This window comes from Populus euphratica, unplaced genomic scaffold, assembly GCF_000495115.2.
Source record: "Populus euphratica unplaced genomic scaffold, PopEup_1.0 scaffold38.1, whole genome shotgun sequence".
Classification (NCBI taxonomy): Eukaryota; Viridiplantae; Streptophyta; class Magnoliopsida; order Malpighiales; family Salicaceae; genus Populus; species Populus euphratica.
The window spans coordinates 1,018,155-1,041,191 of NW_011499911.1; the positions used below are offsets into that span (position 1 = coordinate 1,018,155).

At 27.0% G+C, this 23,037-nt stretch overlaps 1 protein-coding gene across 1 annotated transcript; it reads right to left on the minus strand.

Moving 5' to 3' along the window:
- Positions 1-13,063: 13,063 nt before the first annotated feature.
- Positions 13,064-14,184, minus strand: LOC105134009 (protein LURP-one-related 11-like). Its single transcript, XM_011038236.1, has 3 exons — positions 13,732-14,184; positions 13,418-13,648; positions 13,064-13,311 (listed from the first exon to the last, which is right to left on the minus strand). Exons 1-3 carry the CDS (start codon positions 13,963-13,965, stop codon positions 13,177-13,179), a joined length of 600 nt encoding a protein of 199 aa, XP_011036538.1. The 5' UTR covers positions 13,966-14,184; the 3' UTR covers positions 13,064-13,176.
- Positions 14,185-23,037: the final 8,853 nt, after the last annotated feature.

Below are 23,037 nucleotides of genomic sequence, written 5' to 3' on the forward strand. Positions count from 1 at the left end.
CTAACACTATAAATATAGATCTCAATCTATGAAAAAAAAAAAGAATTAAAGAGAAACCGTAAAAGAAAAGACCTCAAAAGGAGGCCATTACCAGAAACCCTAAAATAAAAAAAAAAAAGAATTAAAGAGAAACCGTAAAAGAAAAGACCTCAAAAGGAGGCCATTACCAGAAACCCTAAAATAGAAAAACATAAAAAAGGAAGGGGGCGGCGAACCCTATACTAACCGCCACCCCCTTCAACCTCTCTATTTTTTAGCCTAGTCTCCCTCGACTTCACCTCCAACAATCGCATGCCTCGGTAAGTTTCCTTCCTTCCTTGTTAAAATAATTAACATGTTATTGTTGCATGCATACATAAACCTTTCACGCATGGATGGGCTAGATCCAATCCAAAAAAAAAGAGTGGGCTGGGTTTAGGCTTTGGGCCTAGCCAACCCAAACTGTATTTGCTAAGGGTGTGTTTAGCAAAAGACACCCTTATGCCTTGACTATAATTTTTATACCCATTTTAATTGGATATTTGGCCAAACAAGCCCTTTTTTAATATCAGAAAGTTTCAAAAATATTTAGGGATCTTCATTGATTTATTTATAGGCCCCTCACATTTTTATTTATTTTTTTGTTTATGTTTTGTATTTTTTTTAGTTATGTGCTTAATCTATGGACTATTACTATTAAATGCAAATATGTCATGCAATGGTTTTTATGTTTTTTACTTCTATCTAAAAAGAAAAAATAAGAAAAAATAACATAAAAAATTTCTTTTTAAAATTTATTTTTTACGAAAATATTCAATGACGTTAGAGTTAAGAGTATCGTCTTTTTTTAATTTGTGCGATATTTACCAATGCCAGAGTTGGAAATATTTATAGAAATTGTTCATTGATGCTAGAGTTAAGAACATGAAAGGAAGAATAAAAAAAAAAGAACAAATTCTTAGCAATTTTAGACAAAACCAGCAATGCAGTCTGCCTTAGGTATGACGCTTAAGGGGTGATAACATCTTTCTTTTTGCATAATTAGTCGTGTACTATAGAATCTCTGTTGACCAATTAGGGTTTCTAGTAACCATAATACTAGGTGGCAACTCCTTAAACAAGATATTTTCCTCTAAAAGAATAAGATATCAAATATATGTTCTTTTTTTAATCGAGAGATATATTTTTTATTGGTCACCGCGATGTCCAGGTGTGACACCATAGAAGTTATAAAAGTCATAGGTCTTGGTTATAAAGGACCAAACTTGCATGCTATTCATGGTTATTAATTCACAAAAGCGGTTGATGAAGTGAATATTTATGTTGAGAGTTATCGAGAGATTTTGAAGAAGACTAGTTGCATATTAATGGCTGATGGATGGACAAATTAAAAGATAAGGACTTTAATTAACTTAGTATATTGTCCTAAAGGAATAATTTTTTTGAAAACTATGAATGTATCAAATGTCTCAAAGACTGCTAGATTGTTACATTAGTTGTTTAGAGAGGTTTTTTTATATATTAGGGTAGAAAACATTATGCATATGGTGACTGATAATGCTGAAAATTATGTTGCTGCTATCAAGTTATTGATGGAAGAATTTCCTTTAATATTTTAGTATTTTTATGTTGTTTATTGCATCAACCTCATACTCTGGGATATTAGTAAATTGCAATCAGTTTATTCTATTATTGAACATGCTTCTGAAATCATAAAGTACATCAATAATCATTGTTATCCATTGTATTTGATGAGAAAGTTTACTAGAGGAAAAAAAATACTTTATCCAACTCCTATTCATTTTACTACCAATTTCATTACATTGCAAAGCATTTTAGCTCATAAAGATGAGTTTAGAGCTTTGGTGACATCTAGTGAATAGGTCTTATCTGCTTATGCTAAAGATAGCAAAGGAAAAAAGTTTGTTGAGAGTGTGCTAGACTCTCTATTTTGGGAAGAATGTGCAATAATTATGCAAATGAGTGAACCTTTAGTTTGAGTTCTATGAATGGTTAATGGTGATGATAGACTTTCAATGGGATATTTGTATAATGCTATTCATTATGCAAAAGAAGAATTGTTGAGGAGATTTCAAAAAAGAAAGGCTAGAGTGAAACCTTTCATAGACATTATCAATAATCAGTAGGATGGATAACTATATAGAAATCTTTATGTAACGACATTTTGGTTGAATCCTCGATTTCAATATGATGCAAATATAATGGATAAATATATGAACATCATTTCTAGACTTTTAGATGTTCTTGAGAAGTATGCACATGGAAATCTACTATTGTAAAGTAAGAATACAAGTAAGATGAAGTTGTTTAGGAATGCTAAACATGGCTTTGGTCGAGCGTTCGCCATAAATAATTGCACTCTTATACCTCCAGGTATGTAATTTTTATATTTAAAAACATTATTTGACATAGTCTTACTTGTTATTTTTTATATATAGATGAATGGTGGATGACATATGGAATCGGTGCTCTAAATTTACAACATTTAGCTATATTAGTAAATGCATATGGAAATCCTCGGGATGTGAGAGAATTTGGAGTATTTTTAACATATTCACTCTAAGAAGAAAAATTAGAGCATTATCAATACTTATATTGTGTTTATCTTCACTTTTAATATATAGGAATTATTGGAAATGATGAAATTATGATCCAATTAATTTTGAGACAATTTGTGATATTGAAAATTGGGTAGTAGAAGATGATCTGTCAATTTTAACAATTGAAGAAGTAGAGAGTCTTCACCAAGCTCTATCAACAACGACTATACAAGATACTTTAGATGATGGTAATTAATGGTTGATTATTTAGTGATTAATATTATTTAAAACAAAGTATTATTTATTATATAATATTTATTTGTTAATTGTGTTTTAAATGTCGATTTCATAAATATTAATGGTATTGAAGATGATTGCGATGATGAAGTTTCAAAGGAGCATGTTGATGCTCTATTAGGTTTTGACGAGATTGACTCAATTCCATCAACATTTGATTCAAATTTTACTCCTATAGACATAGAAGAAATTAATGTGTTTATTCAACAAAAGTGAATGTGTTGTTGATTTAGAACTTATATTTTTCGATCTTTTTTAAATATTTTAGAATCTACATTCAGTTTGTGTTTTGGATATTGTATTAAATTTATGTCGTTGGTTTAAAATTTAAATTTGGTTTATATAAGTGTTGCATTATAAATTATGTGTTTTCTATAGATGTTGTATAGGTTGTTTTTTTTTTTTTGTTAACCCGAATCAACCCATCTGACCCGTGACCTGATTATTAGACCGGGTTGGGTTTCAAAACTATGGTATATAGCATTAAATACTCTCATGTTCCCTTATCTTAACCATACTCATAGAACAATATTATAGATGCTCATATCTTGTAGATGGCTTACATAACAACAACATTCCTATTAAGCAATGATCTTCAACCATTAGGAGGTGTAACCCTAAATGATTGTTATTAAATTAGATGTTATAGTATTTTTCCCATTTTACTATTATCTTCATGTAAGTTAGTGTGATTCATAGCTATATAAACATCCATAAACCATCAAATAACACAAAATAAATTCTCGACTTCATAAGCTTTAATTCCTAGAATTCTTAATGCACTCTCTTATCAAAGTAATTTTATGGAGATCAGGGAGAAAATGGTGGCATTATATTAGTTACATCATTGAGCCCATTTTAAAAAAAGAGATAAGTACAAAGATGAGAGAGAAGTCGTAAGTAGAGATATACTTGTCACTTTTTTATGGATCATGAATATAATTTTCTCTCATTTTTTTTCTTTAAAGTGAGCTTAGTGGAAAAACTAATAAGATGTCACTAGTTATACTTAGTGTTGTTGGGTTTTTTAAAACATATACATGCAGCGGAAACAATAAATTTAAAATTTCTTAGGAGTCTCAAGGATCCTATTAAACATATCTAGAGTTATTTAGGATTTATGTAAAGATTATTTAAATATTATATGTTCTTTTCAGCTTTGAATATTTGTTTCAAGGTTAGGCTATCACAAATCATAAACCGTCCAAATATCCAGCCTCTAATGATAATCTACACAAACTACCAGTAAGAAAACTCTTAAACCATTTTAGAAAAGAAAGATTGATATACCTTGAAGTGTTAGCTCTTTTCTTTTGTGTTTTAGATATTTTTATATTGTATTATACTTACCTTAGTAAATAAAAAGCATAACATTCTATCTATAGAGAAATCTAAAAACCGTATAAATCATAAAATATCAATTTGTCCCTTAAATAATATTACTTATATTATTTTATAATAATTTTAGAAATTTATTTATTCAAAGTCATATTTGATTTTTTTTCTAAGTTTAGAATTGTAATTCCTTATATTAATTACATTTTAGTCTTTAACTTCTAAAATTTATTTATAATTAAGTCACACTTGATTAATCATCTCATTTTAATTTCTAACCAATAGTTCTTGTGTATGTGACCCATTAGGTTTCCTCATAAGTTTCCTGAAATAAAAATCATAATCCTAAATAAAATAAAATTAAATAAATTAAATAATTTTAATTTATTATCAATTAAATAATTTTTATAGGTCCTAAATATAATCTTCTCTCTCTCATGTGTTTGTCTTCTTCTTTTTTAAGTCAGCCCATTAGAGTAACTAATAGGATGTCAATAGTTACACTCTATGTTGTTGGTTTTTTCGAACACATATATACAGTAAAAATATTAAATTTAAATTTTTTTGGGAGTATTAAGAATCATATTAGACATATTTGGAGTTGTTTAGGACTAATGCAAAGATTACCTAAAAATTATATGTTTTTTTTAGCTTTCAATATTTGCTTCAAGGTTAGGTTATTGCAAACCATAAGTTATCCAAATATCTAGCCTTTAACTATAATTCACATGAACTACTAGTGAAAAATCTCTTAAACCCTTTTAGGAGAGAAAAAAATATTACACCTTAGAGTGCTAACTCTTTTTTTTATTTTAAATATTTTTGTATTGTACTTTACTCACTTTAGAAAATAAGAGATATAACATTCTATTTATAAGAAAATATCAAAACCCTATAAATGATAAAATATCAATTTTCTTCTTAAATAAAATCATATATATTATTTTAGGATAATTGGTACGAACTAAATCAGGTTCGAAGACAAGTTTTGCAAGATCAGACATCTCTCTCAAACTGTACATCTAAACGAACTGAAATTTTACAAGGAGATACCAAACAAATAAAACTATATTTTAATAAACTTTCAGGTCAAATGAAATTTGGGAACATAGTATTCCAAAAGGTCTAAGTTACTAGACAAATCTTATTAAATTTGACAAACTAGACCTTTATGTACTATTTGAGACATATCTAGACCTACAAATGAAAGTTTGCTACGAATCAAGTTGGTCTAGAAACTAAATATCTCAAGCCTCCCAACCATATATGGTATCCTCATCAATAATTCATACAGACAAGAGAGAATGATACATTTGAAGTCAAGATTGAAAATCTATCAAGAATATACGAAAATTAAAAATTTGGACTATATGGAAGAGTTTTGGAATAAAAATTATTTTTATTATCCTATTTTATTTATTTATTTAATGTTGAATATTTTTTAATTTAGGTTTTTTCTAACCTATTAGACATTGTTTAGAGGTTTATTTCATTATTAAAATTATATAAGTCAATTACTACTTTATACTCATTAGCTTGCAACCCAAAGAGGTCAATTAGGGTTAGTTAAACGACACTATATTCTTATTTTTATATGCAAATTTCAATAGCAAGCTGGAGAATAACTGTGAGTTTTTCTTTTGTATGTTTGTAGCAAAACAACCTTTCCTTACATGGACAAAGATCGTACACTGATTTATTGAAGATTAATTGGTTGTATGGTTTCATTCACATACTAAAGGTTCTTAGATACAACGTTATATATTTGTCTAAGTCTTTTTCCAATACTTTTGGTTCTTATGTATAGGGTTACCTCTAAGTCAAGATTCTATCAAACCTAATTTTTGACTTCTCGAGTTATTATCCACTTCGTTGGAGGTTGCTTGACCATGTGAATAAGAGACTTGCATCAGTTGGTATCAAAGCTAGGCTAAAAAAATTATGTTATATTCCTTATTTGTTTTTATTATTAGTTCCAAGTTCCTTAGGTTTAGCTCTCTTTGATTTGGTTTTTGGTTATTTCATGTCTAAAGCTTAGTAGCTTGCGTCTAAGGATCCTTAAAAAAAGGTTTTATTTTATTTTATTTTATTGTTATCTCAGAATATATCAATAGCATAAAAAGTTAAAAAAAAACATTCAAAAATCATTTTTGTTGAATATGCCACAATATACAAATAAGGGACAATTTAGAATAAACCAATTCAAAAAATTCTCAAATTTTATATATTGGTTCTATGAGTCATAATTTGAGCTTATTCGGAGATTTGTTATAGTAACCAAGGTTAGGATTAAAACTTGTCATAACAGATCAGATTCGAATCATAAGGGAATCTCAGGTTAAATAAATTTATAAAATTCTCAAATTTTATATGTTAGATTCCTCCATATTAAACCGCTTTAGCTAGTCTATATACATGGATTGAGGTAATCCAAACAACCTTCTGAAGTAGTCTATATATATGGATTGAGGTAATCCAAACAACCTTCTGAATCTATCTTTTTAGATCTTTATTCCTAATATAAAAGTTATTTCTCCTCTCTTTTTTTCATGGAAAAGTTCTTGGACAACCAGATTTTTATTGATTAGAGTAAAGAAATATTGTTTCCTATCAATAATATATCAATTACATAAAATATTAAAAAAAAAAATCACTTCCATTAACTTTTTTATAATACAAGGTTCATCCATATTTTTAATAAAGTTAAACTATTTAATTATCTCATCAAAATGGATATTCCATCTCTTTGAAACTTGGTTAAATCCGTAAATAGATTTTTATAGCTTATATATTTTATTGCTAAATTTATTAGATTCAAAACCTTTAGGTTTTGCCATATACATTTTCGTGAAGATTCCCCTTCAAGAATGCAATTTTGATATTCATTTGTCAAATCTCATAATTATGGTATGTAGTCATAACAAGTAAAATCCCAAAAGATTTTAACATGGTTATCGGTGAGAAGGTTTCATCAAAGTTAACCCCGTGTTTTTATCTGTAACCTTTGGCAACTAATCTAACTTTGTAAGTTTGTATATTATCATCCATGTAAGTCTTTTTTATAAATACCTAATTACATCCAATGACATTTATTTCTTTTGGTTAATCAACATGGAATTCATTTTAGATTTCATGGCTTTAAGCTATTTTTATAATTAAAATTAAATATTACTTCATTGTAGTTAGTGGGATCATGAAGAATAAGCAACTCATCATCATCAATTTCCACGAGAAGTTGATATCTTAATGGTACATGACGTGTCCTACCCGATCTACTTAGCTCTTGTGCTTTCTAAGTTTCAAGTTGGACATCAAATATTATAGCCTCAAGTTATAGTTCTATTTGGATTTCAGTTTGTGCTTCTTAAACTTCATTGAGTTATATTTTCCTCTCATTGCAACTTTTAAGAACAAATTCTTTCTCTAAAAAAGTAATATATTTTGAGACAAACACCTTTTGCTCAACATAATGGTGAAAATTATATTAAACTGATTCTTTTAGATATCTAACAAACTTAAATTATTTGACTTAGCTCCTAACTCTTTAGATATTATACACTTTATATAAGCATTGCATCCTTAAGTCTTTAAGTATAATAAGCTTGGTATCTTACCATTCCATATCTGATATGGGATTTTATCAATAGTTTTAATGGAACTTTATTTAAAAGATAAGATGTAGTTTAAAAAGCATGGCCCCAAAAAGAAAGTGGAAGGTCTGCATAGCTCATACTAGGCCTTATCATATATAATAAGATATAATTTCTCCTTCCAAAAACTTTATGAAGTTGTGGTGTTGTAGGAGGTAACCATTATAAGAGAATCATATTATCTCTTACCCTATTAAACTATTTCCAAGCTTTACTATCAAAAGGTTGTATCATGACTCCATCTTTCATATCATGTGAATAATGTCTTGTTATGTCATGCCATGTCTTTAGAGACATAAATAACCTTTATAGCCTAAGAATTTTATATATAATAAGTTTCCTTCCTTTATTGGTATTGGGTTTATATCAAGCATATCTATAAGTTTAGTGCTTGGTAAAATTTGCATCTTCACTATAGTACAACATGCAAAATATTAGGCACATATCATTTTTTTAAGCCAAAGGGTTTCATTATTCATTTTGCAACGTAAAAGTTATATTTTAATATATTCCCTTCAGATAAGATGTTTTTCTCTCATTTAATGATACTGTCATAACTGGCCTTACTTAACTAATAATTTGACTTAATAGTAAACACTCGTGTAATGACCAATAATTTATTATGATTTGTGAACTCATCTCATAATGGTTCATCAAAATCTTGCAAAAGTTTAAAAAACCTAATTATATCTATATTTGATTTTTCATTTACATTTGAACCTTCATCTAAATAATCTTAATTCATTCTTATTGCATTTATCATCAAATTCATTGATTCATTCTAATTGAATTTTAAAATTATCAATAAATTTTTTTATGAAAACTAACGATGAAATATTTACATTGATAATTCCATCAACAAATAATGATATATCATACTGCTGATGGAGTTATCAATGGAATATTTAATTATTTTTATTTCATCAAAAATTCTATCAGCAATTAATGACGACGTATATTTGATAGCTATTGTAGTTAGTAATGTCCAATAGGTATGTTCTGTCGCTATTTTTATCAGGCATTATCGAAGGAATATTTCTCATTGGTAATTCCATTGTTATTTGTTAATTTTCTAGTATTGAATCCAACAGCACCTAAAAATGTCACTAACAATTATGAAAATAAGTTGCACATAGCAGGTGGCTCACTTGCTTTTAGGTGATATGTGATACCCACTCCGATCAAAGTTGATGATCTTTCTTAGTGTTAATTAAGTTCATCTTATTTAGATATGTTTTATGGTATTGCTGGTGTTATCATCAAAGATTTGGTGTTCTAGTAAAGTCTTCTTTTTTTTTTCCTTTCTCTCTCTCCCCTTATTGTAATTGCTTGTCTACCTTTAGATGGAGTGTATGGCCTATTATGATCATTGTTAATGATCTTTCTTAGTGTCATTAGATTTATTTTATCAAGATCTTTTTTATGGTACCAGTGATGTTATAATCAAAATTCAATATATGTTTCAAGGTGTTTTTCTTTCTTTTTTATCTCTTATCTCTCCTCATTATAATTTCTCACTTGGCTTTAAATAAAGAGTGTGGCCCACTTCGGTCACCATTATTGATTTCCTTTGGTGTCTTTGAATTCTTCTTTTCAAGATCTTTTCAATGATACTAGTGGTGTCATAATTAGAGTTTCAATATGCCTCTAGTGTCTTTTTTCTTTCTCTCATTTCTTCTCACTCTTTATTGTAATTTATATCATCCCTTTACTAATTTCTTTGAAATGTCGTGTTTTTAAATTGCAACATGCAGCAAATTATGCTATAAATTATGCTATTTCACCAAAACATTTTCAAGCTATATTATTTTACTAATTTTTCTTTTAAACAATACTAGTTTTCAAAAAAACAAATTATTTAGTTTGTGATTGTAAACAAAAATAATTAGTTCATTTGGTTTTAAAAGTTCAATATTGTTTCCTATATATATTTTTTTTATTTAATGGTATGTTTTAACCCAAACTTTTAGGGTAGTGGTAAGACAAAGCTTTGGTCTATTATATCCTTTAAATATTTTTTTAGTAAATTAAGTCTTTTTTATTATATTAAATTGTAAGACTAATAGTCAAACTTTATTTTCTATTTGGATTATAGATTTAATCTGCTAGAAAATAATAGTTTGAGATCTAATACACTAAGATAATAGTATAAGTGATGTGAACCTTATAATTTTGTGGCCACATAACCCACAATAAAATTGAAAACCAACCTAAGAAAGGCCAATATCATGTTTGAAACTCCGACCCAAAAGTAACACAGTATATAAGAACCAAAGATATTTAGAAAAGAACTTGGATCTAGAGAAAACCCCCTAGAGAAACTAAAGCATACGAATGATATTATAAAGCCAGTTAATCTTCGATAAGTCGGTATGCGATCTTTGTCCTTGCAAACAAAGTTTGTTTGCAACACTTAAAACAAAGAAAAAATCTTATTTATTCAAATCACCATAGATGCCAAAACTTACAGCCATAAAAGCAATATATAGTTCCCTTTAAATAACTCCAATAGACCCCTTTTAGGTTGAAAGCTAATAAGCCTTATCTAGTAATCAACTAACATAAGTCTAACACTAAAACAAACTGTAAAATATTATCTAATGGGCGAAATCAAACCCAATTTAGAATAAATACCAAAGCTAATAATATTCAACATTAAATTGCCTCCCCTTAGTCTTCTTGATGTGTTAGAAAATCTTGTAAAATAAGTAAAAGAACAACAAAGCAATCTCAAGCCTCCTTGCCATGATATATATTCCATAATAAACACTGAATCCTTGCAAGCTATGGATAATAATTGCTACCATAATTGTCTTTTTATTTGACTTGAAATCTTTATAGAATAAGTAAGTCGATAGCTTCCACACATATTTTCAAGAGTATTAATGAACACTTGTATTGACTAGAATTCATAATACACAACGAAAAAATGTTTCTCCAATGCACATTCCTAACATATTTTGATTCTAACTTCAAATATGTTGTTCTCTCTTGTTCAAATAAATTAGCATGCATACCATATATTACCAGAAAGCTATAGATGTCTACTTTCCAACCTAATTGGAATCTCATCAGAATTATTTCTAAAGATATAGATATAGTTCAAACAGTAAATAAAGATCTAGATATACAAATTTGACAAGATTCATCCAATAACTTTGATTCTCTAAAATAATCCTTTTCTGAACTTCAATTGAATTAAAATATTAATCCAATGTATAAAAACTTCTAGAAATTCATGTAAAAACTTTAGCTTAATCCAACAATCGAGTTGAAAGTCATGATCCATGGTATAAAACTAGATGATAAGAAATTTTATATTAAAACCTAAATCTAAACTTGCTTGTATTATATCTACGAGCCTTATTTTGTCACAATATTAATAGTTTAGGAGAAAAACATGACATTAAACCTGTAGGAAAAATACAAATTAAGGAGTGTATCTCTATTCCAAGCAATAGAGGACGTGGAAGTTCCATTATCTTTGTTATTCCAAGTGTTGTAGGCTTAGTGTATAATAACAAAAGAAAAAAAGTGTTTTCGCCCTTTAAATGCTAGAACTTTTTGAGTTGAGAAATTTCTTCTCTTTTTCTTTCTTTTTTTTTTGTAGAAAGAAGGTTTTTTTTTTAGAGTAGTCAGTTCCATGTCAAGTTATTTTATTATAAACTAATATATTTTAATAACTACAAAACGCAGCTGTTAAAGATTAAAATAAAATCTTGAGTTTTATATATGTCAACTGCCCAATTTCAATCCAAATCCAACAAAACCAAATTATTTGTATTGTTAACTTGGTAATTCGGTTGATTTTATTTTTATTTTTTGTAAATAAGTTATTTAAGTAGTCAGTAATTCAGCTCTTTTTCTTTTTAAAATATCTGTTAGGAAAAAAAAAAAAACAAGGGTAGCTTGGTCATTTTGTAGAAAACTAGTGGAGCTTTTAAAAAGTTACAGTTGTGGACCGCAAAGAAAACAAGTTATATAATATAAATATACAGGGACTGCATTATTATGTTTTGACCTTTTGTAAGCTTATCCTCCAAGATATAATTAAAAAGACATCAGAAGTTAAACATTGTCGCCCATTCGATTTCTCAATTATTAAAACATGATTTTGTCGCAGCAGCTTCGAGCATTTTTTTTCAAACAATATTTTAATTAATAGTATAATTTATTTTTATTATTCACATGAATAATAAATAGAATGAGTATATTGAACATGAGTAAATTGGACTGGTCACTTTATAAATAGTACAATTTACTTGTATTATTTATATTTATATGAACAATGCAATTTATTTGCATTATTTATATTTATGTGAATAATTTTTTTTAATGTATTAATTTTTTAATAATTAAAAAACTAGAACAGTGCAATTTACTTGTATTATTTATATTACGTGAATAATTTTTTTTAGTGTATTAATTTTTTAATAATTAAAAAACTAGATTATAATGAATTAAATTTACTCGTTGTAATATCAATTTATACATGATATTAATTTATCTAATTTTATTACACACTCAAAAAATTATAAAAATTGTAATTATTATTGGATAAATTTTATAGTAATGGAATTATAAATAATTTAATGAAATAATAAAAAATATTTTATATGAAATATTATTTATTTCATGATATAAATGGTAATAATTAATTCTACAATATTTAAATTTGGATAAATTTTATAGTAATGGAATTATAAATAATTTAATGAAATAATAAAAAATATTTTATATGAAATATTATTTATTTCATGATGTAAATGGTAATAATTAATTCTACAATATTTAAATTTAAAACCATCAAAATATATATATTTTACTTATTTTATAACCTCAATTTAAAAAGTATTATTAACCAAACAAATTAAACTATTTTTTATTCCATTTCAATTTTAACCATAATTTTAAACAAATATATATAAATATCATATCAACTTCAACTAAAAATATTTTTTATAAAATAATTTTTTAAAATCATAATTATAAAAATTATAATAACACCAAAAACACTTGAGGTATTGAGTGAAGGCTGGCTGTGGTCAAACGCATGGATGCACTAACAGGAGTGGAAGGCTAGATCATAACGTATAATCTTTCAATTTTGTAATTTGAAAGTCTTTTGACGGTTGAATTCGAGTAGTCTTTCCAGAAAAAAATTTCTTTATATTCAGAATTATATTCATATGATCATCATGATTGTAGATAAAGTGGAGTGACAAAATTAAGGCGGCTGTACAACACAACGCTCTCTAAATTTGTAAATTGGAAAAACATGCGAAAGACATTAGTGATAAAACAGTTATACATGTAAAGAAGGAACAACCTATTGCCTTGTCTATCTAGACCTTTTACATTTTGGAGTTGATGAGGCTATACCCAACAAGGAGCCCCATGATCAGAGAATGATCAATAAAGGGCTCCACCACCAGTGTCATAACATCTTCTCCGAGCACAACTCCACATGCTGACTGCTTTCTCTGTACCTGTTTTATTTTGAACACACAGATAACATACTAATTAGCCTTCATATTAACGGCCTCCTAAAGCAAAGAAATCAGGAAGAGGCCTTAGCCAAATTGAGCGGTTCACCTCTGCGATGAGCGCTCCACACTTGTCTACTATCTTGTATGTTGACTTGCTGGTCCAGCTTTCTATCTTGTACTGGCATGGTTGATTCTTATCCAACCCAACAGTTATGTTACATGGTGCATCTCCTCTTAACAGCCTCAAAGTTTTTCTCACTCGAAAGCTAGGCTTGGTCTTGTCAATTTCTGAACCGTCGCATCTGTAGCCCTCCCAGAACCCCAACAACTTGAGTTTCTAGTTAGAGAAAAGCAAAGGACAACTTGTTAAAAGGGGAATTTTGTGCAACTTTCATGAAAAGATGTTGCTGTGTATGTTACCTTTCTCAGTATGGTGTACAGGACTTTGCCTTCGAAATCCATGAGATGAACTTCATGGCTACTCTTGCTGTCATAGTTATCGACCCGATACACAACATGGCCATCTGAATCAAATACAGTACAGCCTTTGCCAATCAGTACTAGAGACTTCATCCACACTGTGAATGATTCTTGTTTGGAAGAGAGGTAACAAGGGTCTGAAGAAACAAGTGCTTGGGGATGAACCTTTCCCATCTCACCTGTCAAGTTTAACTTTGTCACTTCAACAGCTACAGAGCACTTTAAATACAAGTATATGTAATATTATAGAACAACTTGGAACTGGGCGGGGCTTACTTTTGCAATTTTCTTTTGCCCACCAATCTATATCTTTATCGTTCGTTTGATGTGTGTGTTTACTTAACCAGAAGGCTCGTTGACCTTCAGTACATAAAAAAGGTAATTCTTTTTCACTTTTTAAATCTACATAGTCTAAGTATAAACAAGATTTGTTTGCAGTCTTCAAGCTAATATTAAGCTGTTTTCTCAGCAAAATTGTTGATTTTACGGCCACCAAATAATTATCGAGAAACGAACGTAAAAATAAATATGTATGTAAACTAAAAACTAGACATTATATATTATGTCTGAAACAGCACTTCTAATGATTAATAAATATGAAACCGTTTGCTATAATCAAACTTGTCCAGGAGAAAACTTGGCCATGAGTTTTGTTTATGTTGTTTCTTGACCTGTTCTTCGTAGGCATGCACTAAAGAAGGATATCATAAAGCCAAATAATAACAGTTTTAAATCACACTTTTGCATGCCCTTTTTGTTATTATGTGTTCTAAATGGAACCTTATCGCTTTATAGTGACCCCATGCCTTATGTCATTCTCATACAGGGCTTTTACTGTTCCAATGTGGAGTTTTCGTCAGGGTCAGCTAAATAATAGTGCAGATCACGCCCTCGGGGATAAGACCTCACTCCTCATTTTGCTTAAGCATTTTAATTCTTTGAAAATTACAATGGATAACAGACACATCCACTCCAGCATGCATACATTCTGATGTGTTCTTAATTCTTGTTCTTATCGGATAACTCTCATGACTGTACGTGAATCAGAGGGGGCAGCTACAAAATCAGAAGAGAAAGCATGATCAAATTAATGAAATAAACACTAGGATTATTTTGTTGATTAATGGGGAGCTGCAAATAGTTCACAATTAGATTATAGGTATAATGATTTATGGCAAAAAGCCTGCAAACACTGAAACCTCTCAAAATTATGTATTAATCATAGGATATTTTAGAGATTGCAATTGTTTGTTTAGTTTAAATAAAGTTGTTAAAGTGTACTAAATAAAAGTTTTGATAATTAAATTATATTGTATTTATTTTTATAAATCAAAATAAAATTACTTAAACTTGCAATAGAGATAAAACAGAAACCTAACGTACATGCTAAGTATATAAAATCAAATATTTAAAGCTGCAATCGAATCATATAAAATCCTATCATATATACTAACACATAAAAAAAGTATCATAATTAAAACATAAAATAATGAACTAAAACTAGTATTGATATAAGATACTTATATTTAGATGAAAAAAGAAAGACGTTGTCAAGTATTAAATTATTCTTAATATTAAAATGTTCATTACTTGATACAAAAGAAATTTTTTACAAATAATCTTTTAGAAATAGAACAACTTAATTTTTAAAAGATGCTCTTTCTTTAAAAATCCACAAACCAAAAAGTAATTGAACTTGATATCTCTTGACAATGTATCAGAACTTAAACTCTAAAATAAAATAAAAGAAAAGGGAGCAAAAACTTAGCAAAATAAGATAAATTTCTTAAAATAAATTCCTAATAATTCCCTGTATAAATGATCTTACCAATAAACAAAAACTCAAAGATTTGTAGAGAGATAATAACTTGATAGATTACTACATCAAAATATATAGTTTTTAACTTTGAACCTTTTACAGTAAATATTACCAGATTTACTTTGCTAATTAGTACATAAAATATTTTGATCCATTCAAACTTTTATGTAAATCAAGAAAATAATGTTCTCATAGTTATTTGTTTAAAGTTTAGTTCTCGCATTTATGTTCATTCTAACCCAGTCAACTCTTAATTTTATTAGTACTTTAAAGAATTTGATCTTAGTACTTTAAAGAATTTAATTTTTTATAATTCTTAAAAAAATGATCATATTTTTACTTATATTGATCATTTTTCATTACAGGTATTTTGTTATACTTCATAATTGGTAGACCAAGATATAAAAATCATTAAAAGTAAAGTTGACCTTAATCACATTACAACTAGCACCTCTTTCATCATAAAAATAAAAATAATTATTTCTAAGTGCTACTAAAAATATAACATGGCTTAATTTTTATTTTACACATAAATCTTGGAATTTCTAGTTAAATATGTTTGGTTACATCAAAACACATTTTCATCTTTAAAGGCTTTAAGCTCATTCCCTTTGATGAACTATACACAAGTTTTTTTGGTTAAACCTTTAGTGATTGGATCCACAATATTTTTCTCTAACTTTAGTTTCTCTAACTTTAGTTAATAAAAGTAATTACATTTGAGAGTAAGTATTTAATAATATTTATATCTAAGATATATATGCTTATACTTACTATTATATATTCTACTTTATCCTATTTTAATTGTTGATTGGTTGTCTCATTAGACAAAAATTGCTAGCACTTGCTTAGAATAATATGAAATATCCTCTCAAAAACTCTAAAGTCATTTTTCTTTTTCTTTAGCCTTATCAAGAGCATTAAACTTTGATTCCATCGTAAATTTTGTGATTCACACTTGCTTAGAGGATTTTCAATACACAGTTGCTATATTGAGTGTGAAAATATATCCACCAATACATTTCAAATCTTAGTGTTAGGTATCTAATTTATATCATTATATCCTTGTAGTATCACCAAATAACTAATATAGTTTAACTTATAATTCAATGTATAACTCAAATATTTGAGTGTCCTATTTAATGTTTTTTAATTATTTATACTTGGATTGCTGGTAAATCTACTCAGTTTGCTAACTAAGCATGAGACATCTAATCTTGTGTAATTTATAACTTGCATCAAGCTCATAATTATTCAAAAGTATTTTAATTGAAGTATTACTTCACCTTTATATTTTTCATAAATGTACACTTATGTCCATTAGTATTTCGACAATGTTACTATCACTTTTAAAACATTTATCAATAATTTTCTAATTATAATGAGATTGGAACATCAAATATCCTAGTAATTTTTATTCTTATTATGATATCTATAGCATCCAAATCTTTCATGTTAAACTTATTATTTAATGCTTTCTTATAAACTTGATCATGCAATCATTATTGTCTAAAAGTAGCATGTTATTCACATAAAGATTTACAATGATCATGTAATCATTGCTCACCTTTTTAGGATCGGGTATTATCATTTTTATAAGACACCTCTACATTTGTGGTACTTGTAGAAAGGTCTTATACATTCCATAATTTATATGGTATGTACTCTAACTTTTTATTGGTTAGTTTGTTCAATTTATATGGTATGTACTTGACACGACGAAAAGATTGATGCCGCCTCCCCCACAAGTTTTAAGATGCTCTCAAGCTTATTAACATGGTATTCATTATTTATTTTAGTGTTTAGTTTTTTCGTTCAACAATGTTATTTTGTTAATATAACTAAAGAGTTAGTAGTTTGATGAATGATATCATTTTGAAAAAAAAAATCATTAAAAGGTGTATCGCACTCTTTATCTCTATAACTTTGTATTATCTTTATTTTTTTATTTTCTTATTAAATTTATTTTCAACTTAATTCTTGTAATGTTTAAATATTCAAAAAGATTCATCTCGCCTCCCTCACAAGTTTTAAGATGCTCTCAAGCTCATTAACATGGTATTTATTATTTATTTTAGTGTTTAGTTTTTTTGTTCAACAATGTTATTTTGTTAATATAACCAAAGAGTTAGTAGTTTGATGAATGATATCATTTTGAAACAAAAATCATTAAAAGGTGTATCGCACTCTCTATCTCTATAACTTTGTATTATCTTTATTTTCTTATTTTCTTATTAAATTTATTTTCAACTTAATTCTTGTAATGTTTAAATATTCAAAAAGATTCATCTTTATTTCTAAGCAAATAAATATAACAATACCTTATGCAATCATTTAAAAAAGTAATGTAACATTTTATAACATATTTAGTTGGCATAAATTTTAAATCACCAATATCCGAGTAAATTAAATCTAAAAATCTACTACTTTTTTCAATTGTTTTAAAAAAATATTTTTATGAATTTTAACTTTACAAAAACCTCACGCTTATGATTTTTAAAATAACCATACTTGGTAATCATTTAAGATTAATTAACATTTATATAGAATTATAATTCATGTCCTAATTTGTCATACCATATATCACAAAACTCAAAGCAAGTCAATAAAAAGACATTATTATTTCGTCTCATCCTTGGTTATAATTTTCATTATATTCATTTTGAAGAGGTTATCCAATAATAACAAATTTACTCATGACACATCATTTATGAGGTTACAACCTTAATGAAACTAGCATGAATAGCCTTTTTTAAAAATAAAATTTTTTGTTAAGTTCTATTTTTACAATCATTAACTTGGTGTCCGGTCTTATTACAAATAAAGTATTTGCTATTAAATTCCTTACAATTGCCTTCCACTTCACATCAAGATTTTTCTTTTGGTTATTATTATGGATCTTTATCACTTGTTTTTGGAGGTCATACCTATAAGAGTTAGTTCTTCTTTCGAATAACTTATTATCCTTTTCTATTCTCAACCTCAAAACGAGGTCTTCAACTCTCATCTTTTTATTCTTATGTTTAAGGTAGTTCTTGGAATCTTTTTAAAATAGTGGCAATGTTTCAAAAATTACAGCACGTGAAAGGACTCACTCGAAACCATTCCTTTAAATTCAATATTATGCAAGATAACTAGAAGCTCCTAAATTTAGTTTATCACAATCTTTGAATTAGCCATGTTGAAGTTCAAAAATTTATGAACTATAAAATATTTCATACCAACATCTTTAGTCTTGTATTTTTAGTCCAAAGCTTTTTATAATACCTTCACACTCTTGATTAAACTATACATGTCATACGGTGTGTTGTCAATTCAAAATATTGTTCTTACACAGAATCGTTATAATTTCATGTGTCCATAACGACCACAATGGTATGATGAAATTCATCATTTGACAACTTTATTGCTTCTTCATATAAAAACTTTATCAAGTTCAGGTGGTCAAATAAAACAACGACTTCTATTGTCATTTTTTAGAGTTTAATCAATTAAAATTTTTAAGATTTTTCACCATGCATGTAGAAAGTGATGGTGAAATTCTCATTACCAAAGTAGTACTTGTTAAACAACAGTAGTTGTATTAACCATTTCTTGGGTGGAAGTTATGTTAATATTTTTAAAATAACAAGTAAATATATAAAATTAAATTTTGGTTGTAAACATGCAAAACATAAAATTTAAATAGATAATTAAAAAAAATTAACAAAGAAAGTAATGAAACAATTAGCAAGAAAAAACTATAACAAGTCTCAAGTTTATATTTTAGATTTTATAATTAATGTTATCAAAAGTTTAATTTAATTAAACTAAACAATTAATAATTTAATTAGATATGAAAGTCAAAAGCACAGAAGAACACGGATAAAAAATTTAGGTAGTGTTTGGCATTACAGTCATAAAGCGTTTTTGAAAAAAATTAAAAATTTTATATTTTTTCTTTAAATTAATATTTTTTTTATGTTTTCAAATCATTTTAACATGCTGGTGTCAAAAATAATTTTTTAAAAATAAAAAATATTATTCTAATATGTTTTGAAATAAAAAGTACTTTAAAAAACAACTGCTAATATACTCTCAAATACCCTTTTTAGATTATAAGATATTTTAGAGAGTGTAATTGTTTAGTATAAAAGAATTTGTTAAACTCAAGTAAATGGCACCAAATAAAAGTATGATAAATAAAATAAATTGCATGTAATTTTATCAAAGTAAAATTACTTATACTTGCAATAGAGTTAAAACAAAAATCTAGCATGCATTCTAACATATACTAAAAAAAATTATTATACTTAGATCATAAAATATTAAGCTAAAACTAGTGTCGAAATAAAATACTTGATGAAGATATTGAAATGAATAAAGAAAGATATTGTCATCAAAAAAAAATTCTTTATCTTTAAAACTAAATTACTCATTTCTTGGTGTAAGTAATTTTTATACAAATAGTCATCTAGGATTCCAACACTTTAACTTTTAAAGGATGCATTTAAAAAAAAGTCTATGAACCAAAAGAATAATTAAACTACCTAAGCTCTAAAACACAAGGAAAATAAGCAAAGATCACTTCCAATTCAACATCTATTTCCAGGAGGCTGGCAAAAAATAATTTATCTATACAGGGGTGGAATCAGGGAATGGCAAGCAGAGACTCGGGCCTGCAAAAAAATTTAATATTTTCTATTATTTAATATTTTTAATTTAAATAAATAAGTTTTTTAATAATATATATATTATTATATTAATTTTGTCCTTCCCTGTAAAATAAACCCAGCTCTGTCCCTGCATTTATAAGCTTAAAAATTCTTTTGTAATAAATTCATATTCCTCATGCAGCAAGCATATATTTGTTGCTTAAGCCCAAAGCATCTAACTCTGTCCCTGCATTTATAAGCTTAAAATTTTTTTTGTAATAAATTCATAGCAGGCATATATTTGTTGCTTAAGCCCAAAGCATACTTATCCTAAGATTTTTCTATTTTAAAAGTTTTAGTATCATACTCTTCAACTCTTTAACATCTCACTGTATAAGTTAGAAAGTTCTATAATCTTTTAATGTGAGATGAAGGATTTTTTAATTTATAAAACAAGTTAATTAAAGATTTTTTAAGAATAATTTTTTATTTATCCATAATTTATTTTAATAAAGTTATTGTTTTCATTTTAAATTACTTTTATTAAAAAAATAATTTCAAACAAAATTTTAACTCTAAAATAAAGTAGATACTTGTTTTAAATTTACAATAAATATACTTAGTTACCATGTTTTTTAAAAACAAGTTATAACATTAACTTTGCTAATTAAGCCAAATTAATTAATGTTTTTGAGATTAAAAGGAAACATGTTCTAACATTAACTTCGCTAATTAAGCCAAATTAATGTCTTTGAGATTAAAAGGCTTATACGTTGATTGCATGAAAAAGCATAGATTAATTTAAGGTATTGATAGAGACTAGCCGTCGACAACGTGCAAAGAAAAATGCATCCACCCATTTGCATGAACAACAGCGACATGATGTGATATAAAACTGAATTAATTAAATAATGGTGAAAAAGTTTAAGGCTTTCATTATTGAAGTTGATTTGAAAAATGCGGTTTATATGTCTCTCTCTGCCTTCGTCTATTGTAGCTTTGTAATTGAAGGTGGCAACTTATGGACCTCATATTTAAATAAAAATAATTTCTATTTTTTTAATCATTTTAAACATCAACTTGGCTTAAAGTTTAGTATACAGGTGGTCGTGCTGAAGTTTACTATATAGGTGTCCGTGTTATATCACGAGTCAATTTATTTAAAAAAAAAAATAGTAAAGTAATGTAAATATTTTTTAAAAAAAAAGATTTTGATCATTGACTAGATTAAATTTAATAAAATCCATTACTTTAATAACATGATTAGAAAAGAAGATATTAAAAACAAATAAATAAAAAAATTCAACAATAATTCAATGCAAAAGATAAACAATTATCAATGTTATAAACATATATCTTTATAATATTCTTAAAAGGTTTCAATAACCTTATTTGTTAACAACATAAAAATTAATTGAGAATGAAATAATCAAAATAAAAAAAATTCTCAATTCCTAGTAAATAAAATATTGAATAAAAACATTAAAAAATTAAAAATTTAAAAGAAAAAAATTGAGTCGAGTCTACTCGAGCTAGCACGTCAAATCGATAACCTAGTTGTGAGATCATGATAAACTCGTTAAAAGCAAATTGAATAAGATTATAAAGCTTAATTCTCAAACTAACGTAATATTGATGGGTAAAATTAAAAAAAAAATTAAGAAAAGCAATGAAAAAAAAACAAGGATCAACCCTGTTAACCTGTTAAATTCATAACCTGAAATATAAGATCAAGATAACTCAATAGAAAAAGATTAAAAAAAAAATAGTGAATATCATTCTCCAACCAACTCAATATTAAAGGATAAAATTTAAAAAAAAAAAAAGACTAGAGCAAACTCGTTCTAATTTTCCAAATATGTGCCACAGGTCATGAGGCCGAGTTGCATATTAATAGGCAAACCCAAAAAAATTGTAATGTCAAATCTTCATCCAATCAAAATGATTTGAAAGAACAAATTCAACAAAATAAAGAATCAAAAATAAAATTAAATTAAATTAGGAGGGATGAAATTGAAAAATAATTTCAATTAAGGAAAAAAATAAATAACAATCAAAAGAATAAAGACCAAACTTAATATAAAAATTAAATGTCAACGGATGAAATTGAAAAACAAAATAAATTTAATAAAAGATTTAAAACTAAATATATTGCAATCAAACTAATGAGGATCTTATATGATTCAATAAATAAATGACTAAATTTCATTGACTTTTTGCAATCCCAGCGTGTTTTTCAAAAAAAAAAAAGAGAAAAGAGTTGGAGAAAGAACAACACGCAATCGAAACTCAATTGTGACTCGTCCAGAGGCATGTGCCGCACCACCTTGATAAGGGTAATGAAACACATCCAACACCACCCCGTAAGGAGGCTTTGGAAGGTTGGACAATGTTGTACATGCCTCCCGAATAAAGCGAGCGTCACTCATGCACATGGAAACTATTTTTTATTTAAATTATATTTAATATATTAAAAGATCCCAATTACCCCTAACCCTATATGAGAATTACAAAAAAAACAAAGAATAAAATTATGAAAATGTCTCTACAAGCAAAGCCAACAAAGTTTAATTTTAAGGGATATTTAAGCCATTATACTAAAAAAAAAAAGGAGTAAAAAAAGCCTCTTGATCCAAGTTAACTTTTCTTACTTTTTAAGGGTTATTTAGTAATTCTGTCTTACTTCAAAAACTTGAGAATACTAGATTAACCATGTTCAATTTGACAATGACTAATATGTTCTATTAAAGAATTGAATCACCTTTAAAGTTCAATTAATTGGTTTTCCTTAGC

Coding starts and splice junctions, on each gene's coding strand:
- LOC105134009 (XM_011038236.1), bottom strand. CDS start 13,965: ATGGGAAAGGTTCATCCCCAAGCACTTGTTTCTTCAGACCCTTGTTAC. Junction 13,649..13,731: donor TGTACACCATACTGAGAAAG/GTAACATACACA, acceptor TTCTCTAACTAG/AAACTCAAGTTGTTGGGGTT. Junction 13,312..13,417: donor GTGGAGCGCTCATCGCAGAG/GTGAACCGCTCA, acceptor AAAATAAAACAG/GTACAGAGAAAGCAGTCAGC.